Source organism: Miscanthus floridulus, chromosome 3 (assembly GCF_019320115.1).
Source record: "Miscanthus floridulus cultivar M001 chromosome 3, ASM1932011v1, whole genome shotgun sequence".
In the NCBI taxonomy this organism is placed as follows: Eukaryota; Viridiplantae; Streptophyta; class Magnoliopsida; order Poales; family Poaceae; genus Miscanthus; species Miscanthus floridulus.
In genome coordinates this window covers 136,008,805-136,028,687 of record NC_089582.1, presented here as the reverse complement: position 1 = coordinate 136,028,687, position 19,883 = coordinate 136,008,805, and the positions used below count along the sequence as shown (strand labels likewise).

The window sequence follows — 19,883 nt, the reverse complement described above, 5'->3', positions numbered from 1 at the left end:
TGTGTGGGTTTGGTTCGATTTCGTTGCGGGCACCGGGCGGGGTTGGGGGTTTTCGGGACGTTGGGTTCGGGCACGGGGCCGGTTTCGCGGGATTCCCTTGTCCAGTTGTCCCCGTCACCTTTCCATTGTTCCCGTGGATTTTCGCAGCGATTCGCTGATTTTTTGCACCGCTCGGCTCGGCTCGTGCCCCCATGGCCAAGGGGAATATGGGCCTGGGATCCGTTTCGCCGATGCTTCCTTTCTCCTTGCCGCGCCGCGTCTTTTCGGCGAGCACGGGGGGTTCTGGGTTTTACAGCTGGTGGTCTGAGCTGGGCGCGTGGATGGAATCGATGGACAGGAACAGGAGAAGGTGGTGACGGCCATGGAGGGCTATGATTGGGCATTGATGGGTACAGGCAAGCTGCCGGGTGCCATCTTCCCCCGCGTCATCATCATTGATGCACGGTTATTAAGCCAACAGTAACGCCACAGCAGGGCTCGCATGGGTGCTGGATATCACGTGTATGTGCGTGTATAAGCTAACGGTGTATGTGCTGGAAATCCGGCACGAGAAAGTATTTTGATCTGCTGCTAACGGTGTATGTGCGTGTGCGTGTATAAGCTGAGACCAACCTAAGAGAGACTAGTTGGTTTTTTCTATTACATAAGAAAATTTGCAGCAAAATTCAAGTTGAAAAAAGAACTATAGCCTATATTGTTTGGTGCATGACTATACCCACCGTATAACCAATTTAACTAGGCTCACTTGGTGTTCATGCCTGTACATGTTTTTTTCGCGAGGATGTTCATGTCTGTACATACAATGCATTAATTTGCATATATGACATCATGTCACCGTGCTACAAGTTATCTAGCAAAATATAAAGTGACGTATTGAGTCCTCACGTGTACATTCCGTTATCACCGTTATAACTTTACCTGAATGAAACGCCATGCGTGTGTATACAATCTTTACGTTTCGTTTATATACAAGCCGCCACAACCAGTGGCGGATGCACGATGCGGGATAAGGGGGGCTAAAACAATAGAGATGTTGATTTGCATGAAAATTTAATGGTGAAATCAAGCTTTTGCCACAGTGATTAGGTTTGAAATCAAGAAATTAGGGGGGCTGGAGCCCCCCCAGCCCCCCTGTGGATCCGCCGCTGGCCACAACCGCGAGCGTCGTATACTCAGTATGTGCTTTGTCACATGTAACTTTAATGCATTAATTTGCATAGATGACATCATGTCACAATACTACAAGTTATCTAGCAAAAATATGCGGTGACGTGTTGAGTTCTCGTGTGTACATTCTATTCTCACCGTTATAACCTAAACTGATTGAAACGTGATGCGTATGTATACGATCTTTACGTTTCGTTTATGCAAGCCGCCACAATCACGACAGACGTATGTGCTTTTGTCACATGTAACTTGGGTAAATGTTGGTTGTCCCTATCATTTAAAATGGTTAGCACAGCTAGCATTATGGAAAATACCACATGTCAATAGATAATAAATTTAGGACATATTATTATGGAGTAAAACGAGCGATGTATGTAATCCTCAATTAACTATAGTATAGGAGACAAGTTCTACCATATTTAAACGTAAAGGTATCTTTTTTGCGAGGAAACCAAAAGATACATGCCAATGGCAGGGGCACACGTGATTGGTGTCTTAGGGAGTTAATTCACCTAAATTACCTTATAACTTAAGATAAAATTTTGAGAGAACTACTTCAATAGTCCATTTGTAATAGAAAGTGAGTATAATTTAGCAATCCAACTCCGAGATATACCTCCTGTAATAGAAAGTGGAAATAATGAATCTTAGTGTTTTTTAAGGAATAAATGAATCTTAGTTTGATCGTTATGTTAGGATAACTGTTTCCATTTTGTTGTAAAAAAAACTTTTTCCATTCAAGTTATTGCGAAAATATGAGGCAACAAATGAAATTACTAGTTCCATTCCATAGTTTAGGACAATCTAGTAGGGCTATGAAGAAACGATCAATGATACATTTTGGTTGAAGGAAAATATGTTCTCATGTAGTGTGATTACTATATTTCTTAATTCAACTTTTCTTATAAATTGGACGATTCTGATGGCCAATATTCCGTTCGTTCAAAGTCGTGACATCGCCAAAATAGCATGGGCGTCTAGCTGGGTACCGATCGCAATTTGACAGCATAACACATCTAGCTAGCATCAATAATTTTGCTGGGATACAGAAGTTATCAACGTACACACTTTTTTTTTGGCACCCCTGATAAAAACAACGACAGTGAGCCTCGTGTACCGAGCGAACGAATTTTGGCTAGTTCCCCAGCATGGCAATTTGCCAACCCTTGGACTCTCTTGTCCACGTATTGGTGTCTCCTGCCAATAAATGTGAAAAGCATCTCGTGTCACACTCACACCAAGAAAAGTTCCATCCTTCAAGCTAAGCAATGGGCCAATCTAGTGATAATGCACCATTTTCCTCGAGGAGCAATAATTGACAACGCACAAACAAACAAGCATAGCAGTCCTTGAAGCACAAACAATTCAAAGGTTTCATCAGCACCCGAGTTCTTTAATCACATCGAGCTACAAGCAATGGAGCCGCTGATAGCCGGATGGGCCCACACACACATAAACCCGGCTTTTAAGGTACACAAACTCCACTTAACAAGATAACATGCCGTCCACTTCATATCACTTTAAATATATATAAAACAAAAGAACAAACAAATGGTGTTTTCTCTCCAACACTGACACGAGAACGAAACTAATTGTATAGCAGCACTCACACCTTAGTTTTTTAATTTACTTCGACACGTCGGATATTCCATATGACAAGTAGTTGGCAGCAGTCGTCAAAGATTCTTGCCGGGCCGTTACTGGACCGCGTTGCACATTCCGGGGCGTGTCCGGCACCAAAGCGGCTGGATGGGCTCGGCCCGGACCCCCCTCCCCACCATGCGCTGCCGCCAGTCGATGAGCCGGTCGGTGGCCTCGGCGTACCGCTTCCTCCCCGACGCGTCGCGGTTGCCAGACCAGAGCGCCTCCGCCATGGCCGACGCTCTGGGCCAGACCCGGCCGTCCAGGACGGCCGTATCGACCTGCTCCGTCCACATCGCCACCTCGCCGCCGATGACCAGTTGGGCCTCCTCGGGTGTGAGCCCGTACGCGATGTCGTAGTCGTACACCCGCTGCCACGTCTTGTAGGGCCCGCACCAGGACCCACCGTCGGCTTTGTAGTCGCTGTTGGGATCGTCGTAGATGCTGTTGTTGCCGACGAAGTCGCCGTGCCCGCAGTCGAGGTAGTAGAAGGAGGCGGAGGAGACGATGGCGCGGTACCCGGCCTGCACGATGAGCTTGGTGTTGTTGGCGCCGTTGTTCCACGACTGCAGGATGGTGGTGGCCGGCGGGATCAGCGACGTGCTCACGTTCACGGCCGCGTCCAGCAGCACGTCCTCCCAGAACACGGCCGTGCGGTTCCTGGACACCACCAGCGGGTGCACCGCGCTCACGTACCGCTCCAGGAGCTGGCTCAGCGTGCCGCCGCGCTCCAGGTCCGCCTGGATCGTGGGGTCCGCCTGCCAGCAACCCGGGGTGACCTCGTCGGCGCCGGCGTGGTAGAAGCCGTCCGGGAAAAGAGAGGTCAGGTCGTTCACCACGTTGGTGATCACCTCGTACGTCTTGGGCGCCAGCGGGTTCAGCTGGCCGGCGCCCGGCTCGGCGGCGAGACGGCGGTTCCAGTCGCCGTCGGGCAGCCAGAACTTGCCCGCGCAGGTCACGGCCTCCGGGTACGCGCCGGCCCACGAAGCCGTGTGGCCTAAAAGTAATTGGGCCGTTAAAACCAAAATCTAATGCACTAGAACACGAGAAGCTGGCCCGTCGAAAGCAAAGCCGACGAAGCAGAGGAAGGAAGCTGGAAAACAGAGTGGAGAGTAGGCCCGCACCGACGGCTTACCCGGCGAGTCTATCTCAGGCACGACGCGGACGCCGCGGCTCATGGCGAACTCGACGATGCGCTTGACGTCCTCGACGGTGTACTTCATGTCCTCTCCGTAGGCGCCCTTTTCGGCGAGAGACGGCTCGGAGGGCAGCACGATGGGGAACGACTGCGAGTCCGTGATGTGCCAGTGGAACACGTTCATCTTGTTGGCCGCCATGGCGTCGATGGTCCGCAGGATGTCGGACACGGGGAAGTAGGTCCTCCCGGTGTCGAGCATCAGCCCACGGTGCGGGTACAGGGGCCGGTCCTCGACGCGCACACCGGCGGCCACCAGCAGGAGGTCCCGGCCCCGGCCCCGGCCACCGGCCCGCCACGACAGCTGCGAGAACGTTTCCAGCCCGCGCATGGCGCCCCACGCGGTGACCGCGGTGACCGTGGCCGCGCCCGTGGGGAGGATCTCCAGCGTGTAGGACTCGTCCACGCCGTGCTGCAGCGGGGCGGCGACGTCGGACACGGCCAGGGTCAGCGTCTCCAGCGCGTTCCCCGCGGTGACGTTGATCGCCGGCCGAACGATGGGCCGGTACATCTCCTTGAACAACAGCTTGGCGTAGCGCTCCGCGGCCGACACGAGGTACGGATTACCCGACGACGCGACGATGTGGAACGACGGCGACACCGGAACGGCCGCGTGCGGCTCCGCCCACGACATGGACGTCGGCTTGGGCCAGACATTGACGGGGAACGACGCGCCCGCGGCCGCGCACGTAAGGAGCGTCGCCGGCGAGCCGAGCAAGAACAGCAGCCGAAGGAGGAGCGTCGCCATTAGAGCTCTGGATTGAGCTGCTCCGCGCTGCAGCTCTTGATTGGTGCGGTCCTCGACGTCAAGGCTCTTCGCTATATATATGTATAACTGTGGTATTATCTAAAGCGATAATTGCACAACCAGCATAGTTTTCGCTACTGCCTCCAAGTGGCTCAAACCAGTGTTCTTGGCACTTTGCGTTAAAAAAAAGTGTTCTTGGCAGCTGGCACTAGCGTTCGTCTGCTTCTTGTGCCGCTTGTGTCCACAACCTCTTCGTCTCCGGTTGCGTATCGTATCTCAAATCTGGCCTTGGAGCATACGTTCGCCGTTTAAGCCCTTGTTTAGTTTTCACCCTAAGTTTTTACATCACGTCACATCGAATGATTGACACATAGAGTATTAAATATATATTAAAAAATAATAAATTGTATAAATTATGACTAATTTGCGAGACGAATCTTTTAAACCTAAGCAGTCCATGATTTGACAATAGAGTGCTACAGTAACACATACGCTAGTGATGGATTAATTAGGTTTGATAAATTCGTCTTGAGATTTACCGATGAATTCTGTAATTTATTTTTTTATTAATATTCAAACACCTCATGTAACACCCGATATAACACTCCGAAACTTTATACGCCCAGAACTATATAAGCCCTAACTTACACGGCGGAGCTGGCCTAAACAATTCGCGTTCAGGCTCCATTTGTCCTTGTCGGAACAGAGATCGAGTTGATTTGACGTCTTCGTCGCGAATTCGCGTTGTTCGAGGAGACGCTGTGGCATACCGCATACGAGTACCTTCCACGGCGTGGGGTTGTTTAGAGCGCAGTGAGCGGTCAGTGGAAGGCCTGCCGAACTGAGATGCGAACATCGGCGGATCCAGGGGGGGGGGCTGGGGGGGGGGCTGCAGCCCCCCCGGGAGAGTGATTTTGCATTGATATTACTGTAGAATTACTGTAGAAAAAACGTGATTTCATCATTAATCTTCGATATTTGTTCTAAATCTCTATTGATTAGCCCCCCTGAGGTGCTCATCCTGGATCCGCCACTGGATGCGAATGCGATGTTGCCAGGAACCAATTATCTCTGTATGTCCTTCTGTACTAGTAATAGAAATGGTGCGTGCCGGCCCAAAGTTTCAAAATAGATATTTGAATCCCTAAAACGTTAGTTCAGGACTTCAGGTCTCATCCAAATTCAAACAGGTGTTTATCTAACCCGATAGGTAACGTGGCATGATGATTCAATGCCTACATAAACTGGCAAATGGAACCCACATGTCAGTAGCAAGGCACTATCTTAAAAAAGTATTTTTTTTCATACGACCTCCTCAGATGAAGATGATTCTTACATGAAACTTGTAGCCCTCGATGAAATCTATAACTTTCTAGTTTTGAGTTTTATTATTTAAGGCAGTTAAGATCATAAAAAATAATATAAAGTTTTAGCAGCATATTAATCAAGTATCAAGCTTGTCGCCTTAGAAAAATTATACTCCCTCCGTTCCTTAATATAAGCCATATAATTTTTAGCACCAATATTAACGCACAGCTTGGAAAAGAATGTGAGACCGAGGAAAAAAAATCAAGCCATCTTCTCTCTCATAATCAGATTGCTTCCTAAATCTAAAGGATTGGTTGGGGCATGTGCTATGTATGGTGGGAAGGTTTTTAAACTAATCGGCGCAGGAGCTGATACGTATCTACATTTTAGAATTTTCTTTAAAAATCTATATGGCTTATATTAAGGAATGGAGGGAGTATCTTTTTATATAATGTTGGAAGAAGATACTCTGTGAAAGGATCAAGATGCCCAAAAGAGAGGTGAATTGGGCTAATTATAAATTTCTTTACAATAATTAAACCCTACGGTTAGCCCACTTCACCCCTTGTGCCTAGTAAGTGTTTCTAATGTTCTACCGCACAAAAAGTCTTGTAACCTAAGTTTCAAACCTACTCTAGCATGGCAATTCTATGAATGTAAAGACAAAAATTGAATTGCTCAAAGTAAATGCTCAAAGTAAAGAGAGAAGGAGGAACGTGACGATGTTTTACCGATGTATCGGAGAGTCGTCACTCCCCCACTAGTTCTCGTTGGAGCACCCGCGCAATGGTGTAGCTCCCCCTTGATCCGCGCAAGGATCAAGTGCTCTCTACAGGATGATTCTTTGACACTCCGTCTCGGTGAATCACGCACAACCGCTCACAACTTGAGTTGGGTCATCCACAAGCTCCGCCGGATGATCACCAAGCTCTCAATCACCACCAAGTCGTCTAGGTGATGGCGATCACCAAAAGTAACGAGCGCGAACTCTTACTTGTCCACGATAAGCCTAATGAGAAGGGTGAATACATACACTTTGCTACTCTTGCTTTCACTAATGAGGGCTCTCTTTTGGATTCTCAAATCTCAATCACCTCACTAGGACCTTGCTCTTCTTAGCACTCTCAAGGGTGTTTCTCAGCTGTTGGAACGAGCAAAAGTGATCCCTTAAGTGAATAGAATAAGTATTTATAACCTCTCATTCAAAATGAATCGTTATGTGCGTCTGTGGGGTGACCGGACGCTCCGGTCAAGTTGACCGGACGCTCCGGTCAATTTACCCCAAAACCCAGTGTTTAAGTTGTGACCGGACGCTGGGCAGCGTTCGATCACGATTTTTCCTCTCTGGAACCTTACTAGAGTCGACCGGACGCTGGCACCCGGCGTTCGGTCACTCATCTCTCAGCGTCCGGTCATACAAGATGACTTCACCTTGATCAAATGAATTGACCGGACTCTGCGCCAGCGTCCGGTCACATCGTAACCAGCGTCCGGTTAGTATTTGACCCTCCATTCACTTTCAACTCGTAATCATATGTGAATGAAGTTTGCTCCAAATGATCTAAGGGCTATTTTGGAGCTACATAGTGCTAGTTTTAATAAATGTGCACCACACCTAACCCACTAGACTCACCTAGGTCAAGCTATCCATCCATACCCCCTTAATAGTACGGTCAAAGGAAAAACAAAGTCCTAAACTACTCTAAGTGTCTGACACCAAACGACACTTAGAACTAGTCTATCCTTAACCTTGTCGTCCATCCTTTGAAAACCGAAACAATTTCCATTGTAGGGGCATGATAACCATGATTGCCCAATCAATTTCCATTACCGTGACCTAACTTAATTGCCTCTGTAAAACACACGTTAGTCACAATAATCATGTATTATCATTAATCACCGAAATCCAACTAGGGGCCTAGACGCTTTCACTCTGTATATGAAAATTACGGCGTTTAATAAAATCTACAATTTTCTAGTTTTAAGTTTTTTTTTTATTTGAAATCGTTAAGATCTCAAAAAATAACATATTATAAAGTTTAAACAACATGTTACTCGCGTACCAAACTTGTAGATCTCATCCTAACAAATAGAAATTTTATATTATTTCTTGCTCATTTTAACAACCTCAAATGACAAAACTTAAAACTATAAAGTTATAGGTCTCATCAAGGGCAACAATTTTTATATAAGAATCATTTTCATTCGAGGTCATATGAAAAAATATAATGATTTTTCTAAGATCGAGCCTTGCCGCTAACATTCATGGAAGCACCGAGTCAGCATATAACATCAGCTATCGGGTCCGCTAAACACCCGTTTGGATCTGGATGAGACCCGAGCTAACTACAGAGGACCTAAATATGCATTCTGAGACTTTGGGACCTATATGAGACCTACAAATAACTTTAGATCCTATGGTAAATTTCACTCTAATACTAGGTACTCCCTCCATTCCAATTTATAAGTTATTCCAAAAATCTTGGAGAGTCAAAGCATCTCAAGTTTGACTAAAATTATTGAGAAAAATGGAAAGATTTATGGCATCAAATAGGTTTCCTATAAAAAATATAATTAATAAAGAATCTAATGATACTTAGTTGCTATCACAAATATTATTATCTTATCATATAAATTTGATTAAACTTGTGATATTTTAACTCTCTAAAATTTTTAGAACGACTTATAATTTAGGATGGAGTGAGTACTAGGCTAGCAAATGTGCTCGAGCATCAACGGAACAGACACAATATTGCATGGTCAGCTGCAGACGTGTGGATTAAAGATTTATGTAATAGTACGTCACGTTCCACTATACATTGAAATCGAATTTGTTTCGTGAACGGAACAGACACATTATTGCATGGTTAGTTGAAGATGTGTGGATTAAATATTTACTAGGAAATATGTCCATAACTGGAAAAAAATTCATAAGCCATTTTTAGACAAATCATGTTTGGAAAAAAACCTGCTGTGAAGAGACCCATTCTCCCATGGCCACTGACTATCTGACATGGTATATTTAACAAAAAAGAAGGCGTTGAACTGGACAGGTGATTGGAGACTAATCATCTGATCTTCTACCTCGCAAAAAAATTAATCATCTGATGTAGACTATAGAGTTCTGTTATGGTTAAACCCAAATCCTAGGCACAAAGCAGACTATCGAGTTTCATTATAGTTAAACCAAAATCCCAGGCACAAAAAGCAACAGGTGGACCATGAGTAGAAAAATCAACACAACTAACGATAAAATTGTAATTGTGATTTTACCTTCACTTCTTTTTTTAACTTCCTAATTTTGTGCTCGCGACTTCAAATTGAAGTCTCCTTTCATCCTGTTTTGTGCCCGTGTTAATTGTCCATAGATAAAAAAATGGCCAAAAAAATTAAAAAGAGAAAATACCCGTAGGAAAGGACTAAAATACTCCAACCTTATCTCTTTTCTCGGTTTCTCCCTGAACGCTACGCTCCTCACCCATTCAGTTTTCTGACTTCCACACACCTGATCCAGAACTCCATGCGGTGGCGTGTGCCGTGGGCGGGCGCGAGTGGCCAGGCGACCTCAGCATGCTCGGCGGCGGGCGGCCCCTTGCACGGGCGAGCGCTCAGCGTGATGATGGCGCTCACGTAGGTATCTAATTGGATTACAATTAGAATTTATATTCTTATATTTTTCTATTTAGATTAGAATTAGAACTATTTTTATTCAGATTACTCGGAATGGGAGATATGTAATTGGATTAAGATTACTCAGAATCGAAGATATCTAATTGGATTAGGATTTCAGACTACCTTAAGTAGTCATGCACTTTTATATAAAGAGAAATGTTATATATGGTTTTCATATTCATGAAATTAGTTAAGGAAAGGCAAGACGGAAAAAATGGGTGAAGAGAAATTTTACCACTTTAATATTATTATGTATAGAAGATATAAATGTAACCGTCACGTTCCATTATACATTGAAATCGAATTTGCTTACTGAAGCAAGTGCAACCTGTTATCACCTGCTGGACCTGCAGGTGTAAGGTGGTACGAGCAACAAAATAAGTATTTCTTGGTCCCAACTGGGAGGAGCGCCGCCACCACCGCACCCCGTCTCATTCACCGCTGGTCTCCCTCCTTTCTCCCTCCGATATATCGCCGGAGGTCGAAGGGAGTGGAGATCCATCTTTTTTAATAAATTTTCTCAGTAGATCGAGTCCTTAGGGTTATAGTTTCTCCATGCCAAGTTTCTTGGTTTTGATGATTTATCTCCTCCTCCTCCTCCTCCTCCTCCTCCTTCTCTCCGACGACGGCGAGAGGACAGGGTGGAATCGTTTTCTCCATGACGGCTCTGTTGAGGATGAGAGCAACAACTACGGCGTCAACATCCTCACTGGTATGATGACATGGAGACTTTTATTTTCGGATGATGACATTAAGGCGGAGATGGTGTCGCACACCATGGAATAATTTTCTCCGGTCACTTCTCCGTTCTATTGTAGTTAGATCTGGCCACAATGAAGGGCTATGGAGAATAAATTTCAGATTAGTCTTTCTCATTCTTCGGTGGCAGCAAGAAGAAGGAAGACATCAGAAAGAAGTTTCTCAACTCCACCTACATGAATGTTGGTCGTCGTTCGTTGGGCATCTGTTCTCAGGCCTTTTGCCGAGTGTTTGCATGTACGATCATCCATACTACAAAGCGTCGTACATGTTTGGTTTTAAGATATGGAGCTATTCACAGCGTAGGTATAATTTAAATGAAAATCAGCTGGATATTTGTGTAATCCAGAGTGCTTGTAACGTGTTGATGTACCCGGCTATTATCTAATATAATTATTCTTTCGTCGCAAAAAAAAAAACGGACGTGGTTCTAGAATAATGCTCAGTCAAACTATCTTAAATTTGACTAAATCTATATAGAAAGACATTATTATTTGTTACACTAAATAAGTATTATTATATTTATATTAATATTTGTTATACTAAATAAGTATTATTGTATTTATTGTGGAATATATTTTGTAATATAACTATCTTGAGTCTTCAACGTTGATACCATTTTTCACAAACTCGGTTAATTTTGAGTTGGTTTGACCTGTGACCAAACCCAGAATTACATTCTAGGACGGAGGTAGTAGAGGGCAATGTTTTTTTTTGTCCATTTGATGGTATATACGAAGCGAGCTTGATTAGGATTTTCAGATCGGCAAAAAATTGAAACACATTGGTGGATATAAATCGGAAAAGCGGATTTCTATTTTCAAGAACAGACCTTTTGCATTCGAAACGTGTCATACCAGAAAGGACAACCGCATGCGTGAGCTACAGAAAAGACGGATCATCTTCCCTCTGATAGAACACTCACAGAGGATAAACCGATGCTAGTCATGGATGGATGGGACTTGCCGGACGACATGATGTACGAATCAAACCCGTCATTCTGCATCAGCGACATCATGCTGTAGCTCGTGTAGTAGCTCGGTGACAGATCAGGAAGAGGAACCGTCTGGTCGGAGTCCAAGTACTGCACGACCCTACGCATGCTGGGCCTCACGTTAGGCGACCGGTGCGCGCACATCAGACCCAGCTTCAGCACAAGCGTCGCCTCCTCCACCTCGTACATCCCCACGAGCCGTGGATCCACCACGTCCAGGAGCGAGCCGTTGCGGTGGCGCTCGATCACCCAGTCCACCAGCACGACCCGGCCGTCGCGGTTGACGTCGCGGTCGATGGGCCTCCGTCCGCAGGCGACCTCCAGGAGGAACACGCCGAAAGAGAAGACGTCGGTAGAGGTCGTCGCCTTCCCCGTGCGCACGAGCTCCGGCGCGAGGTACCCCATGGTCCCGACCACGTGAGTCGTCTGAGGATCGCTGCCGTGGTCGTACAGCCTTGCCAGACCGAAGTCGCCTAGCCGGCCGTTCATCTCGTGGTCAAGCAGCACGTTGCTCGCCTTGACATCTCGGTGGATGACGACCTGCTCCCAGTCCTCGTGCAGGTACAGGAGGCTTGCCGCGACGCCCTTGATGATCCGGTACCTCTCGTGCCACGAGAGCACCGGCACGTGCTTGTCGTGCTCGTGCAGGTACTTGTCAAGGCTCCCGTTCGCCATGTAGTCGTACACCAAGATGAGCTCGCCTTTGCGCCTGCAGTAGCCTAGCAGCTGCACGAGGTTCCGGTGCCGGAGGCGGCCGATGCTCACCACCTCCGCGACGAACTCCCTGACGCCCTGCCTGGAATCATGCGACACCCTCTTCACTGCGATCTCTAGGCCACTGGATGATGGGAGCACTCCTCCTTTGTACACTCTCCCAAACCCCCCGACGCCGAGCAAGTTCCTGTCGCTGAACCCGTTGGTGGCGTGGAACAGGTCCTTGTACGAGAAGCGGTGCGGGCCGAACTCGTCCTCCCAGTCTTCCCGCACCTCGGAGAACCGGCGCCGCCTCCACACGGCGAAGAAGACGGCTGCGAGCGCTGCGGCCACGAGCAGCGCGGTGCCGAGTGGCAGCAGGACGTCCAGCACCTTGGACCGAGGCTTGGGACCCACGCGTGGCAGGACGGGGAGCTTCGACACGTCGAGAGGTGGGGCCGGTCCGTCCAGGCTGAAGCTCCACCCGAGCACGTAGTGGTGCGTGACCATGACCCCAGTCGCCGAGGAGAAGCCGACGTACATCGGGCCCCGCGCGACGATCGTGGAGAGGTCGACGGCCGTGGTGATCAGAGGCCTGCTGGGCTTCGGCACTTGCACTGGCGCTAGCGTCACGTCGAGCTGCCCGGCCTGGCCGTCGTAGTCGACCCACACCTGCATCGGCTTCCGGCTGTTCAGCTGCAGCTCCCGCAAGGCGCCGCCGGCCGCGTCGTCGTAGTAGCCGGCCGGCGTGGCTTGCTCCGACACGAGGCTGTTGACGTCGACGCCGACGTGGTTGCTGTTGATGTCGCGGAGCTCCGGGTTCATGATGGTGTCCAGCTCCACCGCTAGGACGGGGTCGCTCGCCGTGCCGTTGATCGCGCCAAAGACGCCCAGGTACTGCCCGGCTTTTGCCGCGGAGAAGTTGGTGGTCGGGGCGACCACGAAGGCGAGGCCGTGGTCGCTCAGACCCTCGTAATCGCACACGATGGCGAAGACGAAGCACGTCGAGAAGGACAGTGCCCGCCCGGTGGTGGCGTTCGACGCCGCGGCGGAGGACGCGTTGAGGAAGTGGACGGGGGCTGGGCGGAACGCGTGCGCTTTCGCCTGGAACGTGGCGTTGGTCAGCGCGAGGAGGCCGCCGGGCGTCACGGCGGCGAGCCCGTCCAGTGCGAGGTCCGACGCGGCGAAGCCTTGGTAAATGAACTGGTGGCCGTCGTCGTCCGCAGACGACGAGGGGACATGGATCACAAGGAGCAGGACGACCAAGGATGCCAGCTTAGTAGACATAACTCTGTTCGCCTTGATAAGCCCTTAGCAGGTTCAATGCTCGCTTCGCCTTGATAAGCCCTGGAAAAGCTTTCAGGCTCTATACTCTCTTTGAGATCTTCAGTTGGCTGGATGCTGAACTGGTGGCCGAGTGAGAGTTTTGCGGCACTAGGGCTTAGAGAGAGACACAAAGAGGAATGTGCAACGAACATACGGACTACTGTCAGGTATAACCATACGCGTCAATAATTGTTGTCAACATACGAACATACGCGTCAATAATGTGATGTGTACACCCTGACTGTTCTGCGAGCACAGCCTTGGTAGTCGCCGTGCGCTGGCGGGCGCACTCGTTGTCGTTGTGACTGTTCTGAATGAGGTCACTCGCCTTGATGCCGTCGCCACACACCAGCCACCAGCAAGAAAACGAGTTCTGTGAAGACGAGAGGCGCTGAAAAACCTGTCTCTTCCACGCAGCTGAAACAATCAGCAGCCTTTTCAGACTGACTGACACTGGAGTGACCCAACCAATGGACTGTTCTTTAGGAAGACTTTTACAGACCTGGCTTATCAGCTATGAAAATGATCCAATGCACTGTTCTTTAGGAAGACTTTTACAGACCTGACTTGCTTTTACAGATATGACCTCGATATTCATAAGATAAGATACGAGCTGCACCATCAGAGGTGGCCCAGCCCACAAGATCAAGATGTGCACGGCACTGATCGACGTGCACCACAAAATATTATATAGTACCAAATAAGATATTTTCTTTGTAACCCTACCCCTCCAGAGTATATAAGGAGAGGCAGGGGTCCCCTAGTCGACATCTACATACATCTCATAGTCATTACAATACAACAAAGACACAGGACGTAGGGTATTACATCGATCAGATGGCCCGAACATGTCTACATCGCTGTCTCTGCGTCTTGTGTCACCATTCGGTTCCTGATTACACGCACCCCCATCGACAAATCTACCATCGTGGGATACCCCTCGGTGGACTACCAAACATCTTTTGTCGACACATGCGAGTCTGTCTATTGCACAACCATGTGTTTTATGCAGTTTCAACACATGGATTTTTTTGCACCATAGGATTAAGATCCAACAGCCTCCACCCTTCTTCTACCTCCAGCCTTCAGCCTCCACAGATCACAATTTTTTTCTATGGAATGACAAATCACAGATCCCGCCCAGATCCCGAAGATGAGCACCGACGTGCTCCAGTCGCTGAACCTCCCGCCGCTGCCTCCGGCAATCTGAGCAGCAGCCTCTGGCACCGTCTCGCTCTTCTTCATATCCTCTTGCTCTTGAGCAGGAGAATCGACACCTGGAGGGCCTTGGAGGGACGAATCTATGCAGAGTTGGGCCCAACCACGGCGCCACACTCCTGGCCGGCACGCAGTGGCGTTGACGAATAGAGGGGCTCTGGCGCCACTAGTGATGGAGGCTGCGGCGGTTCTCATGACGAGGGCCATCAGCGGTGGAGAGGATGGGAGAGTAAGAGAGACACTTTTGCTAAAACATATGTGTATTGTATAACATTTCTGTTTTATTTTTCTTTCAAAGGAAGACAAGATATTTTTCATAACACAACAAAAGAAAGTTGTTAAAGCTTCTGCTCAGACAACGGTTATTATGTATATTTTATATTAAAAATGCGAGCTTTGTTACGGTGGAAATTATTTATCACAACTATTAATTAAAAAATAATTAATTGTGATTAAGGACAGTTTAGTACTTTTCCTCTCCTGTCCACACTCTCTAACCCAATTCCACGAACAGGTGGGAGTCGCTGCTCCTGCGTCGCGGGATCTCGCCGCCTGGCTGGGTCACCGCCAATCGCGTTTGTCGATGACACTAATGCACCCCATCCATCCCATTGATCGCTGTTGTCTGCTCCTGACGGTGCACGCGCTCCGCTGCTCCCTTGGGTTTGCTTGGTGTCCAGTTCGAGGGGTCTGCGATTACGATTCCTACGGCACATGTGTGCGACGCGACGAGTAGCAACTACAGCCTTGCTACATCGCTGCAACGGGTCCGGAGCCAACGCCTGGTCCGCCGCGGTTCACCGGTGTCGGTGCGATCACGAACCAAACACCGCCCGTTGCGGCCAGTTTCGCTACCGTGTGTCGACGTACTATGTTGTTGAATCGATCTCCGCGGCCGCCGTAGCTCCGCTCGAGGTATAATCTGCAATTTTTAGATCCGAGATTAAAAAATACGTTAGACAAAATCACAAACCTAACACAATTTAATATATTTGGCACAAAGACAATTAGCAATTTATAATTTTTTCTATAGTCAGACAAGGATAAAAAGTTAATATATTATAACACAAAGATAATTAACAAATCATAAACAAATGACAAATGGACAAATACAGGCTATGCCACACGACCAGCACAAGAGTGGCAAAAAAAGAGTGTAAACGTTTGTTAGTTTCGATTTTGCAAAACAAAAGCAACCGATTAGAACATGTGCTATTTAAGATGAGGCAGCGATATTCAGATAGTCTCATGTCCAACTTCTATGTATGCATTTCGGAATCAAGGATAGAAGTTACTAGTTGAATGCTCCATACCAACCAAAGTACTCCTCAAGAGGAAATATCATTATCAGTAGCTCACGAATCAACTCACAATGAATGCTCCATATTAATTTGGAGTATTTTAGAAGCCTTCAGTAAAACACAATAAGATCAATTTCTTATTACAACGACAACAGGATCAACAGTTACACTCCCCAAGTACAAAAGCCTATCATCTTCCTTTAGAGAGATCAGAACTGGCACCCATGCTCATGGACGACGACACGCATGCCATCGTATCCTTGCTGCTATACATCCGCTCCATCACGGTGAAGCCGAAATACTCCGGTGACAAGTCCGGAAGGACCATGTCGCCGTCGAGGTACTGCATGACCTGCCGCATGGTTGGCCTTGCGTTGGGCAACGGATGCGAGCAAAGCAGACCGAGCTTTAGTACCAGAGAGACCTCATCAGGATTGAAACCGTCAGGGATCATCGTGTCTGCCGCGTCAAGGATCAGTCCCCTGCGCCAACGCTCAGTCACCCAATCCACGAGCACCACCGTGTGATTGTTGTGCTCGTATTGCTCGATTGGCCTTCGTCCACAAGTGACCTCCAGAAGGAATGCCCCAAAAGCAAAGACATCAGTTGCCGGCGTTGCCTTGCCGGTGTGGCCTAATTCAGGGGCCAGGTACCCCATAGTGCCGACCACATGCGTCGTATGCGCATCAGTTCCGTGATCGTACAACCTCGCGAGGCCGAAATCTCCTAATCGTCCGTTCATCTCGCCGTCGAGGAGCACATTGCTTGCCTTGACATCTCGATGGATGACGACCTGCTCCCAATCCTCGTGCAGGTACAGCAGTCCAGACGCCACTCCTCTGATGATGTGAAATCTTTGAGGCCAATCCAGTGCACCCTTGCTTCGGTCGTAGAGGTACTTGTCGAGGCTACCATTCGGCATGTAATCGTAGACCAAGAGAAGTTCACCTTTGCGCCGGCAGTAGCCGAGTAGCTGCACGAGGTTGCGGTGCCGCAGCCGCCCCATGCTCGCGACCTCAGCGATGAACTCCTTCATGCCCTGCTTCGACTCATGGGACACCTTCTTCACAGCGACCTCGGTGTTGGACTTGCGGAGGACGCCCTTGTACACGCTCCCAAACCCTCCGGCGCCGAGCAGCCGCTTGTCACTGAACCCTCCGGTGGCATGGTACAGGTCCTTGTACGAGAACCGGTGCGGCCCGAACGCGGTCTCCCAGTCCTCGCGGAGCTCGGCGTACTTGATCCGCCGCCGCACCAGGGCGTAGATCAGGACGCCCACGGCGAACACCAGCGTCGCTGTTGCGATGGGAAGCACGATCTCCAGCACCTTCGACCGCGGCTTGGGCCCCGCCGGCGGCAAGGCTGGCAGCGCCGAGATGTTTAGCGCTGGGGCCGGCCCGTCGAACGCGAAGCTCCAACCGAGCACGAAGTGGCGCGAGAAGAGGATGCCCGTCGCCGAGGTAAACCCAACGTACGCCGCGTCCTGCACCACGCCAGAGAGGTCGACGGTGGTCTGCAGCAGCGGCTTCTTCGGCCTGGCCAAGCCCAGAGGGGCCATGGTCACCGTGACCTGAGTTGCCCCGCTGTCGTAGTCCACCCAGACTTGCATGGCCTTCCGGCTGACCAGGCTCAGGTTCCGGAACTGCCCGGTGCCGTCGTCGTAGTACCCGGCGTCCGCAGCGGCACGCGACACCAGGCTGTCGACGTCTACGCCGACGTGGTTGCTGTTGATGTCGAGGAATTCGGCGTTGAAGAGCGTGTCCAGCTCCACGGCGAAGACGTGGGTGCTGCTGTTGCCGTTGTCGGTGCTGTTGAGCAAGCCCAAGAACTGCCCCGGCAGCGCGGTGGACAGAACCGCCATGTCCGAGGAGACGACGAAGGCCAGGCCGTGGCTGCTCAGCTCGATGTACGGCCCGAAGATGGCGAACACGAAGGTGGTCGAGAAGGACCGCGCGGCGGTGGCGTTCTGGGCACCCGGGTCCCGGAACGGCAGCGGAGACGGGTGGAACCCGTGGCCTATCATCTGGATGGTGCCGTTGGTCAGCATCAGGAGGCCGTCCGGCGTCACGGTGGACGCGCCGTCGAGGGTGAGGTTCGCGCCCTTGAAACCGTTGTAGACGAACTGCTCGTCATCGCTGCCGGCGGTGGCATCGGCGCAGCGGCCAACAGGAACGAGAAGGATCAGCAGAGTAGCCAGGTGGAAGGTCTGAAACAGCATTGCTTCAACGCTACGGTCGATTTTCTAACAAGCCTCAGTTTTTGTCCGACAGTAGAGTGTTAACTAATATGCTGCTCCGTGAACACGCGGCGGGGGCAGACGTCGAAACGCTTTCAGCTGCTGCACTGTAGCCACTATATAGACAGGTGTCGAAATGCTCCTCTGCCGTACTGTAGCCATAGCAGAGGCAGGTGCCACGTCAGTCCTGCTGTCACATCTAATCACTGTAGCAGTATGGCAGCCTGACATGTCTGTGTACTAGGATTAGATGGGTAGAGTTGTATATATAGCTTTCCACTGTAACTCAGTAAAGAGAGCGAGTTTAGTTTTACCATCTTCTAGAGCTTCGGCCAACGCTGGTGTTTGCGCTGTGTATGTGCGCTCTGTTCTTCCTCTCTTCTTCTACCTCTAGCCATAGTATGTGGTCGACAACGTCAGTGAGTGGTCGGCTCACCCATGCCGGAGATCCAGTAGCCAACAAGTGATATCAGAGCCGTACAAGCGCCGTCGTCGGACTAACCACTGACGATGACGAACGGTTTGGATATGGACGACAGCAGCGGCGCTGCTGTGGCTACCCAGACACGCCAGGAGTTCGTCATGTGTATGGTGCGGGAGGTCAGCGGCACCAGTTGGCCGACGCTGACTCGCACCAACTATGGCGAGTAGACGGTGACCATAAAGGTCAAGCTCAGAGCCCGACAGCTCAAAAATGTTATTGACAAGGGCACCGACAACGAAGAAGATGACATGTCAGCGTTGAAAACTATCCTCATGCTGTGCCAGCCGAGTACCGGGAGCCGTTGGGGACGAAGAACTCTGCCGAGGAGACGTGGGAGGCCATTGCAGCGATGCGTGTCGGTTCTGACTGCGCAAAAAAGGCGACGGCTCAGCTACTGAAGCAGTGTAGGATCTCTGGTACGCCTAGAGGAAGGGTGAATAGACCTATAAAAATTCAACTTAAACCAAAATCAAATTCTTTCGCGGCACTGCTGCTCTGTCAGCGAGGCACTGTCGCACCTGTAGGAGAGATTAGTTCACAGTTCAAAATCTATCCAATAAAATTTAGATAGGATAAATTTCTTAGCTTTCTACAGGGTGGTAGATCATAGATCGACAGCTGAAAATGGTGGAAACACCATACACAAGTAGATCGGCCTCAATCCTAGAAATCACCTCAACAACAATAAGAATACAAGTGTAACAACAGAAGCACAAGATGACATAAGGATTTATTCCGTGGTTTAGCTCGTCATCAAGGCTTACCTAAGTCCACGTTGTTGAGGTATACCACTAAGGCTTAGGGATTTGCAACTCTACCTCGTTCTCAAGTCAAAAGAGTGAACTTTTTGAGATGGGGGATGATTTTACTTGCTGCAAGAGGTGGTTACAAACCTCCCAGGGCTACCACACAAGTTAGCAAGCTCCGTGGGTGACGCTCTAGCTGGCTAGGAGCTAAGCTCCAAGAGTAACAAACACAACCGTCGGCTAAAAGGTGAACCAAGTGCTCTTTAGAGTTTAGGAATCAATGGAGTTGCTCTCTAATTAAGTTGTGGACCCTTGTTCCTCAAGGATTGATGGAGAAATCAATAGATTTGTTTAGGGGCTTTAGGTCAACAATGGAGTGAGAGAGAGAGAGAGCG

General features: G+C 49.3%; 2 protein-coding genes and 1 long non-coding RNA gene across 3 annotated transcripts; 1 reads left to right on the top strand and 2 right to left on the bottom strand.

The window, feature by feature from the left end:
• Positions 1-2,618: 2,618 nt before the first annotated feature.
• LOC136547081 (beta-hexosaminidase 2-like) lies at positions 2,619-4,772 on the bottom strand. Its single transcript, XM_066539048.1, has 2 exons — positions 3,944-4,772; positions 2,619-3,805 (listed from the first exon to the last, which is right to left on the bottom strand). The coding sequence occupies exons 1-2, from the start codon at positions 4,749-4,751 to the stop codon at positions 2,865-2,867; spliced, it is 1,749 nt and encodes a 582-aa protein (XP_066395145.1). The 5' UTR covers positions 4,752-4,772; the 3' UTR covers positions 2,619-2,864.
• Positions 4,773-9,527: 4,755 nt separating this feature from the next.
• Positions 9,528-10,891, top strand: LOC136547080 (uncharacterized). Its single transcript, XR_010781476.1, has 3 exons — positions 9,528-9,693; positions 10,372-10,443; positions 10,550-10,891. It is a non-coding gene; the product is annotated as an uncharacterized lncRNA (long non-coding RNA).
• Positions 10,892-11,313: 422 nt separating this feature from the next.
• LOC136542537 (L-type lectin-domain containing receptor kinase SIT2-like) lies at positions 11,314-18,241 on the bottom strand. The gene is made up of 2 exons (XM_066535031.1): positions 16,239-18,241; positions 11,314-13,082 (listed from the first exon to the last, which is right to left on the bottom strand). The coding sequence occupies exons 1-2, from the start codon at positions 18,238-18,240 to the stop codon at positions 11,389-11,391; spliced, it is 3,696 nt and encodes a 1,231-aa protein (XP_066391128.1). The 5' UTR covers position 18,241; the 3' UTR covers positions 11,314-11,388.
• Between the last annotated feature and the right edge of the window lie 1,642 nt (positions 18,242-19,883).